Source organism: Trichogramma pretiosum, unplaced genomic scaffold, assembly GCF_000599845.2.
Source record: "Trichogramma pretiosum strain Unisexual culture from Peru unplaced genomic scaffold, Tpre_2.0 scaffold47, whole genome shotgun sequence".
Taxonomy (NCBI): Eukaryota; Metazoa; Arthropoda; class Insecta; order Hymenoptera; family Trichogrammatidae; genus Trichogramma; species Trichogramma pretiosum.
The window spans coordinates 250,599-275,877 of record NW_019640859.1 but is presented as its reverse complement, the minus strand read 5'-3'; the positions used below and the strand labels follow the sequence as shown (position 1 = coordinate 275,877).

Below are 25,279 nucleotides of genomic sequence, written 5' to 3'. Positions count from 1 at the left end.
CATGTACATAGCGAATAAATACCATCTGAAGGATTAGATACGGTCATGCGAACCATTATACTCTCCTATCGAGAATGCAGAGCAACTCTCGACGAGAACGACGCTGACCGTTGAAAGTGAATTTCCTTTTCAAAGGCCCGGCGGAGTTTCATTATGTACTTGAATTATAGATATATGTATGTATACGCGAGCTCGTTGCATTTTATATAACATGTAAAGCAGGGGATAGAGATTCTTTTTGTGTGTGTGAGTGTGTCGCACGCCCGGGGAAGGAGACGTGGATAAAAGTCAAGATTTACTCTAGCGGAAATACAAGGAGCCGCAGCTATGTACGCGGCATCAGCACGGCCACTTGCAACTAATAGCTCGAGAGATATACGACGACTACCCTGGCGCGTCCACGAGCTTCTTCCGGACGCGAGGATATTTTCTATTTTTATTTTGAATGTATACAGCGAGACATTTATAAGGTCGCTGCGTCCGACGTGGAGGAGGCTTTTGAAAAAATATTTTACCGACGCATGTCGCTAGATTTTTTACCTCTTCTTCGTACGTATAATAATTTTTTCAAAATAAATTTCTTTTTTTTTTTTTTGAGAAAATGGTCTATCAAGTTAAACGTCATTTTTCCTCGAGTACGCACAGATTTCAAATATTTACATTAATATCGATATTATTCATACTACATTAATTCTCATGAACTCATGTTACCTTTTATTTCAACTATAAAATTTCAATATAATTGACTTTTATATCCAAGATCTGTTATATACAATTAGTTGTTCAAATGGAAAGGTTTACTATACTTATATAATTATTTTCATTTGGCTGCTTGCAGATTTACCGATGAAGTTACTGGTCATCTAGCGGCGAGGCGATTGCATTAATTGCGATTGAATTTTCACGAATTCAATCAAATTATTGAAATTCAGAAACGATTACTTTAATTTTTATGTCTGATGTCAAATTAAATCGGCATTAAATTTAAGATTTTGCACTGAGAGATAAACTTCCGTGGACAATTTCAAAGTGAGTAATATTCACACCTTTTTCCATTTGACCTGCAAATAAATTAATTATAATTGCATCATTAATTAAACTCTATGATTAACGTTGATTTATTCAATAAAAAAAAAGTTGCATTATAATAGATACAATTACTAAAACAAAGCGGCCCGTACTTCTATTGTTAAATGTTGTTTTCGTAACTATAACGCGTCCGCTCATCTCCTTAGCACAATATCGAAAATTTTCCCTTTCAATTCATCAATAAAAGAAAAAATATAGGTTCAGCTGGCACCGATCGGACTTTCGCTATCTCGTCGTGTGGTGTGGTACACGATTAGAGCTCTCGCGGAGGCTCAGCGATGGAAGGGCGCGCGTGATATCCAACTCCATATATATATATACCACCGATCGCGGTGGCGGTACAACGCGTGCAGCCTCGCGGCCCGACACTCTCGTGCACTCTGCGACGCTCGGGTATCGATACACACGTATACTCGAGTTGGACGCGCGAGACCAGCCTCGCACTCGCTTTTCGAGCAATAGCTCGTTGGGTGCGTGTACGCGTGTGTGCGTATCGCGTGTACCAAGGCGCCTCTATTGCGACTCCGGGCTCCGTCCAGCTGCAGCAGCAAGTGGGAGGAGTGAGTATAAAGTCGCGACTTGAACGATGGCGCCGGTTAGTGAGTGTTAGTGAGAGTGCTTCGACGCGGAGGAGCTTCGCAAACAACCATCTCGAAGGCGGCAGAAGAAGCAAAAAAAAAAAACACCATGAAGGTACAGAAAACGTGCACGCATGCTCGAGCTTAGGCACTTCTTTCCTCTTTTTTCTATACATATAATACTTTTTCTTGTTTGCCTGCGTACTTCTTCTCTTTTTTGCATTTCTCTTCTTCTCTCTCTCTCTTTTCACCCCGGCAATACTAGTGAACTTTGAGTGAACGCGAGAGTGTGTGTGCTGGTGCGAACGTCGATCAACTTCTCCGGCTTTGTGCATATAGCAGACACACACACACATATAGGTATACAGTTTGTGCATTTTTCTTCCTCGCCCGAGAGTACATACGTGTGTGTGTGTGTGCCGCTGCTGCTACGCTCAACGATAACTTTGTCATGTAGTGCCTTTACAAATTTCAATCACTTCTGTCGGTACTTTTTTAAAAGGGAGGATTTTTTTCTCCTCTGCGCTCTCCAAAGTGCTGCTGTTGCTGCCGCTGGCTGCATCAGCGCTCGCGCGAGGCTTTTCTCCGATTTTTCGCGCGCGCACCGCTGAAAGCCGCACATCCGATTGATCTCGCAGCTGCACGCATACTCACACACACACACACACACACACACACACACACACACACACACACACACACACATACGCGATCGCGTATAATGCCAAAAGCATGTTGATTTTTTTTCTTTCGTCCTTTCTGCCGACGCCGTACGCACAGTTCTCGAGAGATCGTGTGAGCGCTACTCGACGCGCAAATAATTTTCGAGTTACCGCTTGAGCAAAAAGGAACAACGGAGCAGCACTGGAGATGATTAGCTTTATCCTCGCGTTGTCAATGTCTATTTGTCATATTACGTGCGTTGCACTGCATTTCGGAGGGAAATTATAATGCTGCATGACTCGTGTGCGCGCGCGCGGATACATCCGAGAGCGAAAGCAAACTTCGAATGTTAATTAAGTATGCACGCAGTCGCGACTGTCGAGCTCCTGAGCTCAAGTTTTCAAACGAGGATTAAGATTATGCATTAAGGAAAACAATTCCAAATTTTCCGTCTTTGTCTCTCTTTCTTTTTCTTTGTCACAGGCTCCTGAGAGGTGTGATGAGGTAAAACTTATACATGCATTCATGCAGTGCTTTGTAGGCCAAACGAAGAAAAAGAAGAAAGCATCGTGTGCCTGTGTGTGCAAAAGAGTGTCATTAGGCAGTGCGTGTGTGTGTGCATGCGGAGTCTCGCGACTCTGGGAAACGAAAGAAAAAGTTAGAAATCGCCCGATTCAGCCGCGAGAACACGAGTGCCCGAGATTTTTTATACATATGTACGGATTACGCGTCAGTATATAAATTCAATAAATGTTCGTGTGCGCGTGTTTTTTTTTTTTTTGTACACCATTCTCCAAGCGTCAAAAAAAAGTAATTAATTTCGAATGTTCCCGCGGGCCACACAGAGATGTGCTCGGGGCCACCGCACCGATCGCGTGTGTTCGGTTCGTTATGTCGAACCAAACGAGCAAGTAGGACCGAAAAAAAACGAGAGTAAAAGAAAGGAATTTCGAAATAAATAAAAAAAAAAGAGAAAAAGAAAAAACGTTCGAAATCGTGTCCGCTTCCGTCCGATGATAATAACACGATCGGCGGCTACACGACGCGCGAGCACAATAGCGCGTGCCGATTCTTTACTTCGAGAGCTTCGCTGCACGTATACGTGCCTCGATATATATATGCTGCGCGATATAAACGAGATTTTACCTACATATATACCGCGAATCGCGTCGTCGTCGTCGTCGGGTCGCGAGCGAGAGTGAACGCAGACACACATATCACATACACATACATAGAGACAACGCATGTGAAAGTTGCAGCTCAAACGGCCGAGTAAACGGCCCCTCGAAGAGCTGGTCTCTCTCTCTCTCTCTGGCTATCGTGTCTGCTTGTGTATTATATAGATGCTATATAACCTTTCGTCCGCGAGCGATATCTTTCTCTTTTTACTTTTTCCCTGCTGCGCTGCGCTGCTCCAAGAGAGATGACCGTGTGTTGTGCCGTTGCCTCTTGACATTATTATTTTATAATGTTGAGCGCGTATACAAGACAATGAACTCATGATCGCGACGAGAGCCTATTATAATGCGCGCCGACACCGGCCGGGGTCTATGTCAAGGACATTGCGCTACTTTTTTTTTTGTGTTCAACTCACGAGTGTCAGCTCGCTAGCTCCTCGAAAAATCGGTTCTTTGAAACGTCGCGCCGATCGAAAACCTGCGTATACATAATGTTGCAATTCATTTTAGAGATCGAGAGTAAAGTGTGTGCTCGTGTGCGTCGTTTTTTCGAAGGTAAAATTAACACTCGACGACCCGGCTAATGGAAAAGCTGCTCAAAACTATCTCTTACGAGTATTAGCATACAGCGCACACCGTTGTTAGGAGGAAGTGTACGTTGGTATACGTTTTCGTAAGGCATGGTATTTTTTTCGGATTGCCAAACTACTGCCTCAGTTAACAGGAGGGTAATTACTCATAACCGCGAAAGTTTAGAATGTATCCGCATCTAACCGCTTACGAGTAGAGAAATATACATACACATTGTGACACTGGAAAATTCTCAAAAATATACAGACGTCAAAGTTCCGAGATTAATCTAGTTTTAAATCAACGTGTTTGTTTTGTTTTAACGATTTTACAAATCGGTTTTAAAACTCTAACGATACATTTTCTAAAAATTGCTAAATAAAGTGAAAGTGCAGTCATGCTATATCGCGTGTGATCGAAGTCTACGCAGTCGATATGCGATTGCTCAAAGTTTATAAAATATTATTATAATGGTATGTAGTTTAAAAGAATCACAAATTGTTCCTTTGTCAAATAAAATCAAAGTGTAAAATAAACTAGAAAAATTTTCATTTATTTGTAAAATTTTAAAAGAATATATTTGTTTTACATTCAATTTCCTTCATTTTCATATTATTCACGATTTGATGGAGCTAAAAAAACTTTTTAAACAAATATGTGGAACAAACTATTATTAAAAAACATTTTTGCATAAAATATTCGCATTCCTGGAAAAATTATTATACGCAAACGTTAAAAATATCGATAATAATGACTTTCGAGTTCGCGTTACGGTTTGTACGCATCGCGCATTTTTTTACCGTGGATATAATAATAAAAAAAAAACTTTGAGGTAGCTTCAGTTTCACGGGATCCTCGTCACTTTGTTAAAAGCACGTTTCGATGCGTGTGCGCGCGAGTGTAATGCATGTTACAACGAAAATTTCAATATCAGCTCCTGGATAAACTTTCAGATGAATATTTCATATAGCGCGCGCTTTGGCAAACACGCGCGCGACACAACTGCACTTTTACTATATTATAAAACTTTTCAACTGTGCTACGTCTCGTTAACATCGCTACTTAATTTTTTAATTGATAAAAGAGCGAATGTAATAATAACACACAACTGCGGGCAATTATCCACGCGTAAAAATAAATAAGGCAAAATAGAATTCGGCAAAAGAGGTATTTGAAAGTAAATTGGGTTTTATACGATTGGACTCCTTTTCAAACATTCACTTTGAGAATACTTGCAGGTTTTATACGGTGAGCTTGGGTGTGTTTGTGCATGTGTGTATATGTGTGTATGTAAGGGCCGAGCGCGGCGGCATAATACGCGGTCGCCCGAGCAAAGCTGCACACGTACCTTACGGCGCGCGCAAGCTTCCGTACTCTCAATGCCGGGATTTCATACGCGCATTTACTCTTCAAATAAAAATCTTTCTGTAAAGCATATACGGTCCCGCGTGTGTACTCGTAATATCATAAAATCATTCCGCTATAAGGTTGCGAAGAAAATCGATTCGGTAAATATTATACGTCGGGATATATTAATTTTTATGCAATCACTGAACTTATTAGATAAAAAGTGTAATTTCACATGTGTGGCGAGCGCGGCATTTTATTAGATTGCCACCATTACGCAAAATATATATACACACACATACGCACGCATATAAGTACATATAATGTTTTCTAAATAATGACGCAATCCCGCCGAGTTTTTTTTCCTCCTTTTTTTTTCTTATTTTAATTCGCAAAGGCAGAATTTAATGTAGAACATAATTCGAGGCGAGCAGAGCAGCGTGACGAGAGAGCCTCCGAGCATGCAGAATGAGAGAGAGGCTCGTTTTTGCTCACGAACAGTGCAGTGCAGCAGCATGATTCAAGGATGTATATATCCTACGGTAATCCCGCCCGCCGTCGTGTAGGACGATCGCATTGAATTTGCATTAGATGAAATGCCACGTTGGTTGGTAATAGTAGGGCTGGGCTGACCCTGACAGGCGAGCGTAGTCGAGCGTTTAGCCCGAGACGTATCACACGCCATTTTACGCTGAAGTATCTATTTTATGGCTTTTATCGCTGTCAGCCACTCTTTACTCGATTTTTTTTTTTTTTTTTTGAACGTAAATTCAATTCTCTTTTAAATGCATGTAATTCAACTGGACCCAGCCCCGCGCTGCGATTGAACTCGTAAAGTGACGCGTTTTTTTTATGCAGCTGTATAACGCGTCGATATCGGGGCTCTTATATGAGCATAAAGAGGATTTCACTGGGATAGTCACTATTCTGCAGAGAAGTCTCGAAGAACCGTATAAGAAACTCATATAGATGTGTTCACGCGAAAGATCGCAGACTAGCGCACATCTAAACAACTACAATAATGTGCTCTGGCTGCCTACAGCTATCGGTGCATTCGCGCTGTATCATATACAAAACTTGCAGCTCTATGCGCGCGCGTTTGCCATATAGGAAGCTGTTGCTGCATATAACATCGAGTTTAACTTTCACCCCGAGGCGCTGCGTGACATGTAACACGTGTGTCGCTTCGCGACTGCTGAAAATTTTGCCTGCACAGCAGCAGCAGCAACGGAGTGTCCTTATATTATTATACGCCGTGGCGTACTAATTGTAAACATTTCTGAGATAAGCTTGCACTGCAGGCGTGTACGTATTCGAGTCTGCAAGCTGGGCCGAGGCATTCGATTGCGCACGTACTAGTGTAGTCTACATTTGTCTGTGAGGGAGAGAGAGAGAAAGAGAAATTTTAATAACTGCGTGACTTATTAATTATCATTGGACCAGGCGAAACCTAGATATGCTGATGATAATAATTATGATAAAAATCGAAACAAAATAACTCCAATGGAATAAAGTAAAGAGAAGAACGGGGGGGACTGCATAGCTTGCGGCGAGTGTATAGAGCTCATTTCTCATCTCCTCCGCAGAGGCAAGCCTTTCGAGAGCCGAGGCTTGAAATTCGAGAAACCCCTAATGAGAGCGCGCGCGAGGCTTGCGAATGGTCTTATCGTCGTCAAATTGCACGACGACGACTATATCGATTGTTTTAGGGAATTTCAGCTCTCTGTATACATAGTTGACTGTTTTATTTTTTCTTCATTTTTGCATTCCGAATAATGTTTTTTACTGACTACGATGGAGACTCGTTAAATCGAAACTACCCGGCGTTACTTACTTTGTACGTAAATATAGTTTTAGAATTGTTGCCGTAAAATATATTTTGAGATAGATGCATAACAGCATCCTGCTATGTATATACGATAAAATAATAGTCGGACTCACGTAGGTCGACTAAAATATTACATTTGTAAAATGTTGGTCCCATATCGAAAAGTTAACTTTATCTAGTTTAATAGTCAAAAATAGAAAGAGCAATGCTTTACATTACTCCTCATTCATTGCACTCCTTTATATTTAATGTTTTTACTGCCTCAAGCTTCGAAAACGAAAAATAATTATAGAATTAACACGAACAATTTTGGAGTTGATCGTTTACTCCAAAGTAGCAGCATTTAGTAAATGCGACGTGTTGATGCTGGCCCTTATGCCATTTTACAAGCGAGTTATAAAAATCGAATGAAAAATAGCTTAGTTAGACCAATGGTGGCTTAAAATGTGAAAGCCTTGCTTTGGATTTATATGATTATTTTTGTTTTCCACTTGTAGATTCACAGTTAAAGATACTCGCCATCTAGCGGAGAACGGAGAAATCTTAAAGTGTGGTATTATTGTATCTGAGTGTTTGAAAATTAATCTACATTTCTTGAACTATTTAATTTGTCATTTAAAAGACGCTTAGCATTTCTAGCATACTCGTATAAGAAAAATTGTCAAAACAAGCTAATAAATAGTACTGGGTTTTTAATCATTTTGAATGGACAGTTTCTAGTTATTGGGAAATTATTAATATTTAGCATTTGTATCAGAATAGAAGATAATTTCCAGACCAGTTTTAGATAATCTCAATTATTGATTTTTATATCTAAATTGAATATGAGCATTTGGGGGTATGCGCCGTTTATAGTCAATCAGCTCATTATAAAATGTTCAGACTAAAAAATCGTCGAACATTTCACGCAGTATGGATAGAGTTCCTCAAAAGGCATGTCTTTTTTCTCATTTTCACACTAATAAAAATATCGTAGCACCTAATACTGATTTATTTTTTTGAATTTAAAAAATATTTATTTGAATGGTTATATTTAATTATTAAATTATTAAGTTTAAATGAATATATAATTTATTAAAAAAAATATTTGAAATAGGATCTCCAGAGTTTTGCGAAAAAAATCCTAATCAAATAAATAAGCTATTCGCTTCATTGTTTTGTCGATTCAAAAAATTATTCCTTAGATTCAAGTAAATCACTATTACAGGTGTCACGACATTTTTTTTCAGTGCGTAAATTTTTCATGCATTTTTTTTTCCATCTTTCGACGCACCTGCGCACGTGTTATATACTTTCGCAGCTGTCTCTCGAGAATGCCTGGCATACTCGAGCATCTAATAATCGTGCTTGCAGCAGCGGCAGTGGCAGCGATCTCGCGCTCCCGCTCGTATACGCGACGGCAGTGATTACCTTGTCAACTCGCAAGTCAAAGTTCGGCTAATAATTAGTTATATATATACGCATACACACAGAGAGGCTGCTGCTGCTACCCGTAAGCCTGTCTCGCAGCTCTCTCTAGTTCGAGCTCTCTTTGTCGCAAACGAATATAAGTAAAAAGTTGTTTCTGCGCGCACGTCTTAATCATCTCAAGAAAAAGATTGAAAAACTTTCGATAAATTTTCCATTAATTTCAATTTTTTGCTGCGCAAGCTCTGTCTCTTATGTTTGTATAGATAGGCAGCAGGAGATCGTCTGTAAAAAAAAAACTTTTGCGCAACGAGTGATAAACAAAATAAGCCAAGAGACGCGTGGAAAATTTTATACGTTTTAATTCAATATTTATAACGTTCATATTAAATTTGGCTGCCTGCACGTATACGTATGGTCGACGTTCGAGCTTGTATTCTGATGGGAGTATATATAACGTGTATACACACAGGAGCCAGGAGCGAGTGTGTCCACCTATCTGCTCCGTGTATGATTGAAACGTACGAGCGTATAATAATCTACAACTTACTTATATATATATAGTGGCAGGCAGGCCGCGAGGACGCGAATTAATATTATATTTTATTATACATACAGCCTCCGCGCGCGAATATTCCCATGTCAAAGATATATTATAGACACTATAAAAGCGCAGCGCGCGGTAAAGTGAAGTATCGATTTTTGTATATGTATATCCAGCAGCAGCAGCAGCAGCTTGGTGCCGTCGCTGCTGCTACTGCTGGCCGCGCGCGTAGTGAGCCATTTATTTTGCGACGGCTGCTCCAGCTGTCTATAAATTATTTACGATTTATACAAATTTTCGCGTATTTTAGCGCGCGCCTCGTATCAGCAGCTTTCCCCCATATCGCGAGCGAGCTGTGCGAGCTTAATTCAGCATCGCGCCGAGCTTTTTCGACGTTATACCTATCCGTACCATCATTTTTGCAGCGAAAAGCTCTGCAAGCTCGACTCTCTACGCTCTCGGGTTCGCGTTTTATTAAATAAGAATAACCAGTGGTTTGATTGTGTCTCGTTTCTGACTTGCGATGCGGCGCGCGTTCCAACTACCCCGCACCAAGTGAGAGAGAGAGAGTGAGCCCTTCAGGCTGTAGCCGTATACATTCCTGTTGTTTATTACCTCAGCCGCAGCTCGTATAATTACGATGCAACAGCCCTTTGGGAAGAGCTTTTCCTTACACTTAACAAGCGCCTGTGCCGCCGCCGCCGCCGCTGCTGCTGCTACGTGATGTATATTCAAATGCACGATATATATAGCGGCTACATATTTTCCTCTAATAGATTGTTGTGTGTGCCGCGCGCGTACGCGCTCAAAATCATATAATTTATTTTTTTTCCTTTTTCGACAAACAGCGTGGCAGTCAATTTCATGGTTTTATTCACAGAGAATATGTTTTACTTTTATTTTTTATTACAACCGCGTGTATTGGCTCGGATATCGATTGATGCATAGTACACATATACAATATGCAAGCCTTACAATTATTTTACATACGCTTTCACGATAACGAAAACAAAATGTATTTTCCTTTTTTCTTCTATTCAATTTACAATTTTCATTATTATATACGCGACAACGAGTATAAAAAGACAAAGTGCTCGTTATAATAACATTACAAGGTGCGCGAGATTTTTTCATATCAACAATATGCTACTTATTATTTTTCGTTGTGTGCCGCCTCCCGCACACCGCTACATGCACTCCTGCTCCTTCTTCTCCTTCTCCTCGAGTTAAGTAGAGAAAAATTGCTCGCTTGTAATATGTGCAGCAGAGTAGCAGCTCGTGGCATAGAGAGAGAGCGCGCGTATATAATCGATTTTCTGGGCGATGCACGCGCTCGGAGCAGCAGCAGCAGCTCACAACCATCGCGCGTCTCGAGCGCGGCGCGAGGCGTTTCCTCGTTAAAGCTCGTGTACCGCTACTATATACGCGTCCTAAATGTATACATGCAATTTTACCCGGAGATTTTCTCGAATGTACATGTATATATACGTATCGATCTTGCGGCCTCCGAACCCACATGCACCCCGTGCAGCACACGCGTTTACAATTACAGAGTTTATATTATAATGCTGCATACGGTAGGTACGGCGCCGGAGTATAGTGCCAGTACTAGTACATTTGCGTGCGCGCCCTTCAACGCAGAACGACGAGGTGCAGTCGACAACACGTAGCGGAGTACGCTTTTCCCTTGAAAACGCGATCCACAGAGCTGCATACAGCTGCCAATCTTCTCATAATATGAACGAGAGCGGAGCACGAGAGCCCCGGAGCTTGTCCATCGAAAGCTCGCTGATCGTTATTATTATTGCACGTATATCATAGTTGGATTTATACGAAATATATATAGGAGGATTAATAATGGCGCGCGTGTAACAGCGTGTATCGGTGGCCCCGCAAGAGTTTCTCGCTGCGAACGAGCTGGATCCCTAACTATATATTGACTTGGTCGTCGTCGTCGCGGCCTCGCCGAAGAACATCTGGTCTCACTCGCTCACGCGGCGCGAACTTTCGCCTTCTTGCCGAGCCGCTGACTGGGCACGACGACGCTGCTGATGCTACCGCGTACACCCAAGTTTATAATATAACTTTATAACTTTATTTACAAGGAGATAGATTAACCTCGTGGAATTTCGTTTAAAAAATTATAGATATATCTCGCGGTGTGCCATGCCTGGAATACATTAGAAAAGAAAAAGGGTGGGGAAAACTTCACGCCTCGGGCGACGCAGAAAAGTCACTTTAAAAAATTTTGCCCCACTGACATCCAAGTTCGTACAATATGTGTATTATAAGCTTCTGATACAGGACCGATGTGGCATATCGGAGAGCTTTAAAAAAAATGTAGAGACTTTTCGCGCGTAATGTAAAGCAGCAAAAAGCGGGGGGGAGTTGTATACGCGCGAACTCGCTTCTATTTCACGACGTATATAATATAAGCTCGATAGCGGTTTATGTACCTTCGAATCATCCCCCGAAACAAGAACTACTCCAAGTTTTATCAAAGTTCAATCATAGGTTTTACATCCAACTTCTTCGGCACGTATATACGCGCGGTTAAATGTACCTTTAGGTAAAGTATGTTATTAAGAAACTACGATTAAGAAGTTGCATGTGGAAAGTTTGACGGGTTTATGGTGATAATTCGTTTGATTGCTGTAAAGATAGTGCATTTTTAAAACGAGTTAAAAAAATACAACGTCGAGAAATTTTCACACCTCCGTTTGTGTTTTTAAACTTAAATCACGGTAGTTAATCAATTCATATAATTGAAAATTAACAATCTCGTTTACGTCGTAAATCTTATCGAAAAATCAATCGCGTGAAAATGCGCTAAAAGTGTGCATTTATTTTAAAGTCGACGCGAAACAATGTAGCTGCGCGAAATAATAAATGTTTGAAAAACGTGAAAGTTATAATAGTCACAGCTTGTTTGCCAACGATTTTTTTATATTTCTGTGTGTGTGTGTGCGTGTGCTGTGGTCGAAGGCATTGAAAAACAAGAGATTGTTCTCACGAAATTAGCGCGCACCACGCCGATCTCTCGAAATATTCTCACACAGATAAGAGGTCGAAAAAAATAGGCTTTTTGCAGTGCCCTCTCGTGTTTCAAGCGGGATGACATAGGCGTAATTTGCGCGCTGGCCAATTTTCGAGATACGAGCCCATATAACGACTTTTTATTGTTCGGGCGCGCGCGCGCCCGGCGGAGACAATGGCTCCGGCCGTTTCGAACTGCCGCGCATAGTGACTCTGAAGAGTCTTTGATTTTTCAAATTATATATCCTCTCTCTCTGCCTGTGGTACGTTTTTTACACGCGAGCCGCGCGATTAAAATTGCAACGGGAGTTTACCTCAATTTTCGAAAACAACAACAGCAGTAGCAGTAGCAACGACGCCGCTGCACCCGCGTGCAAAATTACTCAACTCTCGAAACTTTTCCTTCTTCGAAGAGCAGTAATATTGTAATATAACTCGCAGTTTTAAAAAAGTTCCCTTCGTTTTCTTCTTTCTCACGAAACGATAATATTTCTTGATAGAACGACGTCGGCGCGCGGGCGCGCCAAGCCGAGGTAGATATGATCAAATAATCCTGTAGAGATAGGAGTAAAGGAGAGAAAAAAATGAGGACCTCGGCAGAAAACATTAAGAGTCTCTTATCCGGCGTGTACGTCACTATATTCTGCCCGTGACTGAAGTTATTCAAAGCAAAAAATTTTGCACTTATATTAAATTTTTCATCCGACTCGATGGATTATAATCATACATTTCGCTGCCTAAGATCTATCCTTCCCCACAGCAGAGAGCAACGCGCGATGAGAAATTCGCCTTTTGACACGATGTTCGTTCTTATACTTACATTTGTGAACTCGATATGGTACGCATATGAGAATAAACGAATGCGTATTCCATATCCCGTAGAAATCAAATAAATCCGTGTGACTTTCTCTATTCTTAAGCGCATCGAACAAGTGCGAAGGAAGGATCCTCTGAAGGTAGTAAATTTCCACCTTATTTCGCGCTCGTATATCCGAAGAGCTAGCTCGTGACACGAAGTGTACATATACCTCGAGTGACAAATTTCCGATCGAGTATATATACGCAATAGAGTACACACTTGTACTCGTCGATCGCCATATATTGTTTACGCGTGCATGGATGTTTCACAAACTCGTGCTTATTTGGTCTATATATTTTAACCACGTAGCATAATAATAAAAGGGGTAATTTGTTACAGCAGCTGCTGGCGGTGGCGTTCGTTCTCGCGCTCTACGCTTCGGCTGTTCAAACCTCACCGACGACGACGACGACGACGACGAGCGACGATCAATCTCAAGAGCAGCAGCAGCAGCAGCAAAAGTCCAGCAACGATGTGTCTCTCGCAGCGGTCAAACAGCTCCAGAGGTTGGCACACTTTCCACGCAGCGGTTTCCTCGACACCGCCACCACCAACAATAAACAGCAGCTGCAGCAGCAGCAGCAGCAACATCGGGTCAAGTACGGAAAATCTCGCGGACGCAGCAGTAGCAGCAGTAAGCTGCAGTCGTCGGCGAATTCCGTCGACGATGCTACCAGCACCAGCCTCGAAATTCCCATCGATCTGACCGAGCTGCTGCGCATAATCGGCGAAGGCAGCACCGCTAATGGCAATTCGAAAAATAACGGTCAGATCACGGCCAAGCAGATGCTGGCTCTGGATCGCTACGCCGACAAGATCATGAAGGACGAGCGGGTGATGAGCTACGTGCAGGATCGCATCAAGCGCGACCACACCACGGGCTACGATTACGCGGCCCCGCCTCACGACTCGTACGGGCCACCCGCGCCCGTTTACGGACCTCCGCCGGCCCAGCATCACGGGGGTGGCAGCGACAGCGCCTCGTTCTTCACGGGCCTCGTGGGCGGCCTGATCGGCAGCTCGGCCAGCCTGTCCAAGGGCTCGGTCGTCGCCTCGGCCCAGGGCAGTCACGCTCCGCCGGCTCTGCCGCAGCACCACCCGGTGGTCTACGGGCCACCCGCCCCGGTCTACGGTCCCCCCAAGTATCCCACGGTAAGTATTTACGCCTGAGAATATGCTTGAGGATCGTGGGTATTTAAGGATCGTTTCACGCAAACATGTTTACGTTTTATAGCAAATTGATATAATAGAGCTTCGGGTTAAACAATTGATTTTAAATTCCTGCTTCTACTTACACAATTATTTCAACTTTGCAACTTGCAGATTTACAGATGACGGTACTCGTCATCTAGCGGTAGAGGTGGGCACGAATCGTAATCGAATTCTCATGAATTTTTCGAACGATTTCAGAAATGTTTAAATGGAATAACATCATTTTTCTTCATCATTAAAAATAGCGTATTGATTGCATTTTCGAGCATTTTTTGTGCACTTTATGTAAAAAATCAAATCCGTACTGATACGTAATTATTCAACAAAGATTTCATGTAATAATACCTTAAATAAAATTTAGTATCTATTTCTTCAAATTTGATGTCTTATTTTAAATCAAATCTGCATTAAATTTAAGACTTTTTTAAGCAACGTACTCTGTGCGTGTGATCGAAAGTCTGCAACATTAGCTCGCGAGCGAATCAGACTTTGTAAATCTGAATATCGCGCTTTCTGCACATTTAATGGATCGAGCTGTGATGTGTGATAGATTTGTACATTTGATTCGAGGATACGATGATATAAAAATAAAGACAAACCAACGCCAACAATCGATTTACAAATAGTCATTCATATGCATATCGCTCGAGCTAATTGCAAGTTAACATAATATGAAGCAAGAATCGACTTATTAAAGGATAAACAAGCTTGCGATATAATGTAAATTTTTTATATCAAATATGCTCCGGAAACGAGTAGTCTGTTTACGTGCATACTCGTAAATAAATGATTGACCCACTCGTGTTGACGCGATTGTGCAAATATATCTATCGCGCGATTATATATAAGTACTCGACCACGTCCAGACACATTTAATTGCTGCGCGTGACCATACGGCATAATATTTCTGCAAGAGTATCGCATATTCGAATTTGATTACGCATATAATTATATGAATATACATAAACGAATACCGATATGCGCGCTCGGAGTAATCGCAGGGAGCCGCAGCAGCAGCTCGCCGGCTCGAAAGTTTTCGAGCAAATATTTGCGCTCAAACGTTTTCTGTATGCGTGGAAAATATAAGCGCTCCTATCTACCTACCTACCTACCTATATATTTCGTAATCCGACGCGACAGGCGGATTGTAGAACTTTGAGCTCCAATATAAAAGACGCTCGAGCGCGTGCATAGTGCATACATACGCACGCGTGGAATGTTTATAAGTTTTTTATATGTATAATATCGTCGTATGCGACGTCAGGGGGGCAGCGCCGTAATCACTTTTAATGCAAACATGTGCGTATACTCGGGCTGCCGATCCTCGCAGCGCAGAGAAAGAAGCGAAGCAGCAACGGTGTGGCTCGCTCGCGTGTATGTAGGTCGTTGTGCCGTGCGCGTGGCGTGTGCCACGATTAAGGAGGGAAAAGCGTGTATAAGCTGTTTTTCCATCATATTGCGAGCCACCGCCGCAGCCGGCCTGACTTCTGTCACTCGCTGGATATTTCATGAAGCACCAACGGTAGCGACATAAGGCCTAAAGTAAAGTTTCACTTGGAACTGATAGACTAGAGTATATAAGAGAGAGAGAGAGAGAGAGCGAGAGAGAGAGAGAAATATAAAAAATATATAAAGGTGCTATGTATACATCGACGCGAGGGTACGAGCACGCGCCGAGATGAATTATTTGGAATCGCACACGTCTCGAGAGACGTAGAACGAGAGGTAGAATGAAAATAGACAGGATATCGAGGGGGGCCTGCCTTCCTCAGCAAAATTCCAAACAAACGAAATGACAAAATATCCTCGTTCTATTAATTTTATTTTTTTTGTCTAAATTAAAAATAATCGTATACTTGTACATGCGACGATTTTCCAGTACGGCCATCACGAGCATCACGAGCACCATCAAGTAACTCCCTGGGATCTGAAAAAGGCGATCATCAACTCGCTGATCCAGGCGGTCAAAGCCGTGGGCGGCGGCTTTCTCGCCCTCAACGGCCAGATCATCAAAGGCAGCGGATTCCTCGTGCAGACAAAGGGTCGTCTAATCAGCGGCGCCGGCGAGGCTATCAGCGGTTTGGGCAAAACTTTGGCCACCGGCGCAACGAAGCCAACGACGCAACATCATCACACAACCTCGTACGAGCATCACGGCTACGCTTACGGCCCACCGCCGGTGGTGCATAATCATTACGCTGGTGAGTGTACAGCTCTGCGTACACGTAGGAGCTATTATTGAGAGTTTCACACGCGTGCAAAATTGCATCGATCGGCACGGCACGAGTTCAGGGTAAAATTGTTGGTGAACTTTTTTTTTTTTAGGACACGATCATCATTACACTGGAGCACCACCGCCGACTGACTCGTATCAACACGGTTTCGGAGCAGCGACCGATGGTAAGATTGAAATATTTCCAATAACAATAATGGTAAAGGAATCAAGGGGAATAACAATTTTGCTTGTAAACCTGCTTTGTTTAGTGTTTTTATATAGACGCAGTGTAATTATTAGAATTCATTTCTCTATGCATACTTTTGTAAAATAAAATATATGAGATCTTTAGAAATCACGTATGTACATCTTTGTAAAAAAAGTTTCAATCACACTTAAAATGTAATGTAAATATTACGCGGCGCACTTGTCTAATTGCAATTAAATAATTTTCTTACTCGTAATTTCGAATAATGACGATTTTTATTGATGCTATAATACATTACTCTCTCGATCTCTTTTTTAATTAATATAAAACTTTATAATTAATCCTCTTATATACAGCGCGTGGATGTCGATGAACAAATTTGCAGTACTTTGTCCATATTACGAGTTATATATGTACTCGAAATAATATAATAATTTTATAAAGTTGAAATAATTAATTTTGTACGTCGCGTCGAGGGTATACTTACTAGCCACATACACTAGACACTCACCTTGCCTGCCTGTACTACCATTAGCTCTTACGTTTTCATTCTAAGTAAAAACAACTGTGTTTCTTGGGTGATTCGAAAGTCCCCTCGGCGTAGCAACTATTACACGAATGGATCCGGTTCTATTATTAGGTGCACAATATTACCTTTGATGGAAATTAAATTATTCTTATACATACTGTTTGTTTCACTGCCAATTTAAGACTGTGTACATTTTTTTTTCTCTCTCTCTCTCTTTTCTCTCACTCTCTTTCTCTCTCTAACTCTTCAAAATCCTTTCAAAAACGTATCTTTGTTGTTGATTCGAGGTCCTTTGCCTCTAAAGTACTTTGTCTCGATGGAACTTTGTGTCTTAGCAAAAAAAAAACAAACAAAAAAAACAGTGACTAACTACTTCGGTATTAACGACAATCTGACACGACGTTACGTTATTATAGTCCATGACGACAGCCAAGCCGGACTGTTGGTCGCGCAACCTGTGCCCGACCTAAACCACCTTCATCATCATCAACACCATCATCAACAATCGGACGACGGCTTTGAAGCGCCACCGCAGCAAGACGACGCCCACGTCGAATATCAAACCTTCGATCACGGAGCAGCCAGCGGTGTCGACGGCGTTGCCGGCAAAAGCAAGAACGAAAAGGTCAAGGAGGCGATCGCCCAGTTGGCCGCTTTCTCGGCCCAGTACAAAAAGAACAAAGGAACAAAGACGACGACGACGTCGACGAGTGGACACCAACACAGCAGCGACGTCGGCGGCGGCATCGAAGTGCCCACGAAACCGCTTCAATTGCAGGATTACAATCAGGAGAGTCACGATCTTTATCCGCCGCTTGGCAACGGGCCCGCGGACAGCAGCGGCAATCATCATCAAGCCGCCGCCAGTCACGGTGGCGTCGAGCAACATCATTACACGACGCTCGACCAAGTCGACGACAAGTACAAGCATCCGCCGATCACCATCGAGGACACTTACCTGCAGCATCAGCATCATCAGCAGCTGCATCATCAGGCTGGTGGCTACGGACAGGCCGATTTGGAATCGCCGCATTACGCCTACGTTACGCAGCCTCATCTGCATCATCATCAGTACGGCCAGCCTCGGCCGCACAACTACAAACAAGTATCGTTCAATATACCCGACGTACACTTCGAGATATCCGACGAGGATATAACAGGATTCGAGAAGGGAGCTTTCGAGCAGCCTCATCATCATCGCTTCCCGACGATGGATGGCCCGTTGAAGATACCGATTATCGGGCCCTACTCGCCGCATCAGGGCTTTCCACCGGCGCACCTCAACTCGATACACGACATAGGCATCAAGTATCCGGAAATTCACAGACCCAGCTTCGAGATAAAGCAGTCGATCGGTTACGAGATCGCTAATCGTCGGGACGATCGAGAGTCCGAAAGAAAAGTCAATAGGCTATAATGAAACTTGTTACGTTTTTTTGCCTCGCACCCCTGCTGACGAAAAAGGGCAATAGAGGCAATAGAGAAGAATTTTAATGACACAAGGTAAACGCATTACTGGACGATTTTGACGAAAGTTCGATTACGTCTTGATAAATTAATGATAAGAAGTTCGTTGACCAGATAGGTCGTTCACGACCACAGACGAATTTTTTTTTTGTGTATGTAACTCGATACATACGTCAGAGAAGAGTAACGATTTAGCTTAGGCGGACGGATATAAAACTTTGTGCGCGCCGTAGTCCTTTGAGTGTATACGCGGTACTTCGTCAAATATCTATTTCCGTTCGAAATGAATTTCATCTTTGTGTATATGCTCCTTCCTCCAAGGATATCAATATTTACTCGAAAGCTCGTATTATATCTTTGCAACTACAACCAGAGGGAAAAAAAGGATTCATTTCGCCCTCGCATAGGAAAATACCATTTTTAACTCGATAGCGCGCGAAACACGATCACGAGCGATATAAATTTGGGGCGTAAATTGGTATACCTGCACATGCGCGCACATCATTCGAAGGGAGCTTTAAACGACCCCGTGGACTGCGAGGCAATTATTTTTGACCTTCGAGGTTTACATGCACATTTGAATCATTTTTGTGTTTGCTCGAGTCCGTTGAGAGCTTGAAGACTTTGAAAGAATAAAAATGATACAAGTTTCGCTTGTTTGTCCTAAGCATAAGGACGAAAAAGAAAAGAAAAGAGGATTTTAAATAATTTAAATACTTTTGTAATTAAAAGTAGCAGTGAATCGTATGTTGTTGTTACAAGCGTTATTTCCGGATTTGCGAAGTAACAACCATAATCTTTACGTTAAACGTGGTGATGTATACAATCCCGATGTTGTTTTTCAGATATGTGTACAATACAGTTTTGAAAAAATTGAATTAAATAAGAATATAAATACATGATGTTTGTACAGACACTCAAATTTAATTACACTGAACAAAACTGCACTCATACATTATTAATGCACTATAAATACAACACTCATTGTACTTTATCATTCAATCATCAATCCTGCACCTCATTGATGATATCGTTAGACTCACACGAAAAAAATAAATTTATAAAATTACATATTTATAAAATTTTGTCATTTAATAAATATTCATAAAATTTTAAACTCAAAAATTTTATAAATATTACGTGGGAGTCGTGTACAAAATACACAAAATTATAATATTCGCCCGAACGTCATTATAATCTCTGATTATTTTTGCAGTTGTTTATGCTTACGCATATTATCCGCCTGTTGGAGGATATAAAAAATATACTCACATAGGATAAAGCGAAAAAAGGGGGAGAAGCAAGATCAATGGCACGACGACTTTTTGGAGAAACAGTTCGACGAACCTTGGGGGTCAAAGCTGCTTTTCCATTGATATTCGATGCCTATCGTCATTTTTACTCTCTGTATTTCTATCTCTCTCTTCTCTCTGAGTGTGTGAGCGTTCTGACGTGTGGAAGAGTTCTTGGAGTGTTTCATCTTGTTATATTTTCAAAGAAACTGTTACAGAAGATATTTCCATTGATAATGTTAGAAAGGGTATTGCACTCTTTTATACAGATGTAGATATATTATGCTTTGCGTATGAAAGAGTCAGTACTGGATTAATAATGTTGTAAACGTTATTTTGAAATTATTGAAAAATTTATAGCACATTTTCTTCATTCATTGTAGCTTTGTTGTTCGAATGAGGAAAATTTAAGGCGCCATCTAGGATTAGAAAAATATATATTATATTTTTTTTAAGTTATAAGTTTTGTAAAAGCTTAAATGTTATTCGTCGAATAATTTACAAATTAAGTAATTATAAGTTTTTAAAACAAATGTTTTTTATAAAATTTGCTGTATATCTTTACAATCGTTTGCTTTTATTAAACTACTTGTAAGGCTGTTATAACTATCGACAAAGAGTTGCAATTGTATTCTTTTGTAATTTTAATTTTACAAGTCAATCTTTTCATAATTAAAGAGTAAAAAACTACATTGAATTAATTTTGATTTAAATCAAACACAACTACTTAGTTACCCGAAATTCATTTCTTATACCGTAGGCACAATGTTTTACGTGCAATAATTACGTAAAAGAGCTCTCGCGACTCGACCTTATTGCAAAGCCGCCTTTGTTCAAAAGATGTTTGCGTCTGTTAACTGCATTCTCTCGGTGTATCTCATTTTCCGCGCTCTCTCGAAATAATAAACTGAAACTAAACTTTATAATAAGTTGATTGAATTATAAAAAAAAATCAGTTCAACTCGATTGAGCTTGTACGCGTGGAAAATGGAATTAGCTCAATTTTCGTGGAGGCATAAATAATTAATACGTGAAATTGTGAAATGCGCGCGAACTTATTAGCATAGCACATGTCTAAATTATGATGAAAGTTTGTATCACATTATTTGGTGATGATAATACATTCGGTTATATTTGTTCAAATTTATTCAGAGATGAAAAAGTTTTTATTATTATCAGAATAATTGAATCGTTTCTGTTCTAAAGTGACAGTATTTAGTGATGACGATAAAATATAAACTATTTTATCATTAAGGTCAACAAAAAATTCACAATATCAAATTTCACTTTGCAAGCAAAAATGAAAATGTGGATCAACTTTTGATTAGTAGTGTCAAAAATAGAAAGCATAAAAGATCTCAAATACACAGGCAAATGCGACCGTGATAGAGAGATTTTAATGATATTAGTAGAGATTATAGAGAAAATGTTGATAATGTATAGTAATAATACACTGCATCTGTCAGTGAGATTTGTATTTGCTTTCAAATATGAACGCAATGACATGTTACTTTTAAAGAGTTCACGATGATAATGCAGATATTCAGGAAATCTTTTTAAAATCCTAGATACTCTTCAATAAATTTTCAAGCAGTTTTTGCTCCACAAATGTTTTGTCTCAAAGCTGATCCTTCGAAATTTTATTTTTTTTTGGTTTTAATTGACACACACGTGTGGGAGGTCTTTGTGGGATCAAACAAAACAACGTGGGGCATATTTTTTTTAGATGCGCGCTCACGCTAGCAACCCCAAAGGAATTTTTTTAATAAATCAAAGTTACGGCTTATAGGACCTTGTTAGCCGATACCGTATGTATATATATCGAAAAAAACAACAGCGCAAGCGACAGTTTGTGCGTGTGCAGGAGAGTTTCGAAGCGGCGCGCACGATTTAACGACGCGTATCGGCTGTTTGTCAAGGACGATGACACACGATCGAGCCCATGTGTGATCGAGGGTAGCAGTGCCAACCGAGAGATTTTCGTACTCACTGGAAAAACAGATTTTCTTGTTATAAAGTGAGTTTTTAGAAGTCCGGTTTTACGTTCGGGAAAAAAAAATTCCAGGAAACCTTCACCATTTACTGCATACGTATGTCATGATAAAAATTGTTCGTTGCTTTATATTGCGCGCTCAAAAATCCTCAATCAAGCATTCTGGCAGAGTTTCAGAAAAAACGCGCGCGAAGAGAGAGCAGACCGAGAGAGCGTTACACTGCATCCAGTGTTTACGATGCTGTGTTCGCGGACAACGATATATATTAATTTACCGTATTATTGCAAAGGGTCTGCGATATGTAAATTTACAATATATAAGGAAGCTTGCGCGGCGCGCCAAACTTTTCAGCAGCAGCAGCAGCAGATGCTGCACCGTCGGTTTCCGGGGAAATTATTCACAGGGAAGACTCGGTCGGCCCCTGTCGACGCGCGCTCGCGTCGAGGCATTCGAGTCTGTATAATATGTAAACTCGAGGTGGTGGTTTTGCGCGTATATACCCTTGCACGCGGGGAATAACTCGATCATATTTCGATGCGCGGAGAATTCGCCACGGTTCAGCTGCGAGAGAGAGAGAGAGAGAAGATATACACTTGGATCGTTAGGTCAGTTTGCTTGGCTGCACATGCTCGCTTGTGCTTGCTGGCTGGATGCGGTGTATAAAGCGCTTCGGTGTAAAATACATACATTTTCGAGAGGGGAATTCATCGCGGTCAGAATGGCGAAGTTGCGGTGAAGATATGAGCAGTTCTTTAAATGAAACTCATTTTTGGAGGTAGAATCGTGAAAAAAATTTTTTTTCAACCTACGTGGATACGGACCCCCGGGAAATGTTTTTGGGGGTCCTAGGAACATGTGACCAAGTAGGAACCATTGAAATTTCAATAGTGCTTACTTTTATAGCTACTTTTGTGATTTAGAGGACGAAAAATCATGGTTTCTCGTAAATACGGCTAATTACTCAATTTCTAAGTTACTAAAAAAGTATGAATAATCATCTAAAAAAAATAACTGGCTACTGTGTTCGATAGGAAATTTTCTAAGCTTTCCAATGGTGGTATCAGATTTTTCGATAAGTCGCACATTTATCGAGAAAATCGCCATCAAGCATGCCAAGCTAAATATCTCGAAAAACTCGGTACTGAAAAAGTGATCTTTGAGGTTCAATTTCGATTTTTCCTCGTGAAAATGAAATGTATCGAAAAATCTGACTACACTTTGAGAAAGCTGAGGAAATTTTCTATCGAAAGCATATCATCATTTATTTTTTAAGTGGAATTACGAGCTAGTTTTGATTATATCGAGCCGAAAACCTCGCTGCCGCGCTGAATCAGCTCGGAAACAGAAAACAGCGAACAAAGTAAAAAAAAATTCCCATGTATAACATTGTGATTCGACTCAAAAAATAAATGAAGGTATGCTTTCGATAGAAAATTTCCTCGGCCTTCTCATGGGATAGTCAGATTTTTCGATAAATTTCATTTTCACAAGGAAAAATCAACAATTATCCAAAAAGTTCATTTTTTCCGTACTGAATTTAGCCCTCAATGTGTGATGGCGATTTTCGCGGTAAAAATTGGATATTTCGGAAAATTGAATAGTACCTTCGGAAAGCTGAGGAAATTTCCTATCGATTACAGTAGTCAGTTAAATTTTTCAGATGAGTTTTGATACTTTTTCAACGACTTGGAAATCGAGTAATTAGCCGCATTTACGAGAAAACATGATTTTTCGTCCTCTAAATCACAAAAGTAGCTGTAAAAGTAAGCACTATTGAAATTTTAATGTTTCCTACGTGGTTACATGTTCCTAGGACCCCCAAAAACATTTCCCGGGGGTCCGTATCCGCGTAGGTTGAAAAAAAAATTTGCCGCGATTCTACCTCCAAAAATGCCTTTCATTTACAGAATTGCTCATATAAACATTTTTTGAAAAATCTAATGACCTTCATTCAGATCAGATTAATGCTTATCATTCAAAAGTGATTACATCAAACTAATGAGACGATTTCATTACTCCCCTCGGACTCGGTCGACTTAATAATTCTGAAAATATACAATACCGATCAAACTTATGACGTAGACTAGATTTTAGCTCGCGATCTCTGTACGCGATCTCGATCATTTTCACAAACATAATGCACGCGGCAACGATCTCGAACGTTATAATATTTTTGCCGCATTAACTCGACGTTATATTATATAGGCAGCGCGAGACTTTTACGCGTCAGCAGGTAGGCGCTCATCATATATAGTGTATATACATTAGACGCGGGCGCGTGTCGACGTCGATTTTATACATATAATACGAGTGTCGTCGTACGTGAGCTCGTGCACACGAGCTGTGTAGTAGTATACTGCTCTGCGCGAGTTTCACGCGATCGCGAGAGCGACAAGTCGGTCAACCGGATCCTATATATATCTATACTACTGCACCCGATGTGCCGCGCGCGCGAATATCGGTATTATATGTATATGCTATATAGCGGATTGCTCGCGCGCTATTATATGTGCACCGGCGCCAATTCGCCTAGTATAGTAGCTACTATACGGGCGTACGTTATAAACTCGAGCGAGAAGCGCACGGGGCGCCGTCACCAGTAGTAGTATGCAACGACTCATATATACTTGTATAGCGAGCTCTTTTCACGATCGCACCTGTGCCGCAGCGCCGCGAGTGCAGTGTTATGCTGCAGCAGCAGCAGCAGCAGGAGATATTTTAGAGAGAAGGCCGCACCGCCACGAGTGGACGATGGTAGCGAGACTGCGCGAGGAAGGGGCATCAACACGCAGCGGCATGGGCCGCCAGGGGCAGCAGCAAAACAGGAGAAAGAGAGGATTCTCGCGTACATAAATGTACCACGAGGAGAAAGAAAGAGAGAGAGAGAGAGAAGCGGTCAAGTCTTTTGCTGTATGTATGCGTTGCTGCTGCTGCTATATACTCTCTCGGGGGGCCCCGCCGAGGAAAGTATAAATGAAGGACAATGACCTAATTGCGTGCAGAATAGCCAAGTGCCTCGAGCCGACGACTAATTCTCTTTCGTCGTCCGTCTCCTCACTCTCTATCCTCTATCTCCATCCATCTACCTCTCTCTCTCTCTCTCTCCGTGTGTCCGTGTGTCTGTCTGTCTTTCTCCTGTCGTCGAGGCTCTCTTTATACGAGTAGTGTTGCGCTTCCCGTCGTCCCGTCGTGTTGTCAGCTATATTGCCTACACGGAGCTAGTGTGTGCTCGTTCCCTTTGACGATCATCGAGCAGCCCCTCT

At 41.3% G+C, this 25,279-nt stretch overlaps 1 protein-coding gene across 1 annotated transcript; it reads left to right on the top strand.

The window, feature by feature from the left end:
• Nucleotides 1–1,716: 1,716 nt before the first annotated feature.
• LOC106654368 lies at nucleotides 1,717–18,584 on the top strand (the record flags this gene model as incomplete). Its single annotated transcript, XM_023463633.1, has 5 exons — nucleotides 1,717–1,782; nucleotides 13,442–14,251; nucleotides 16,191–16,512; nucleotides 16,637–16,711; nucleotides 17,680–18,584. Coding segments are annotated over exons 1-5 (2,118 nt in total), but the record flags the coding sequence as incomplete, so codon positions are not given.
• Nucleotides 18,585–25,279: the final 6,695 nt, after the last annotated feature.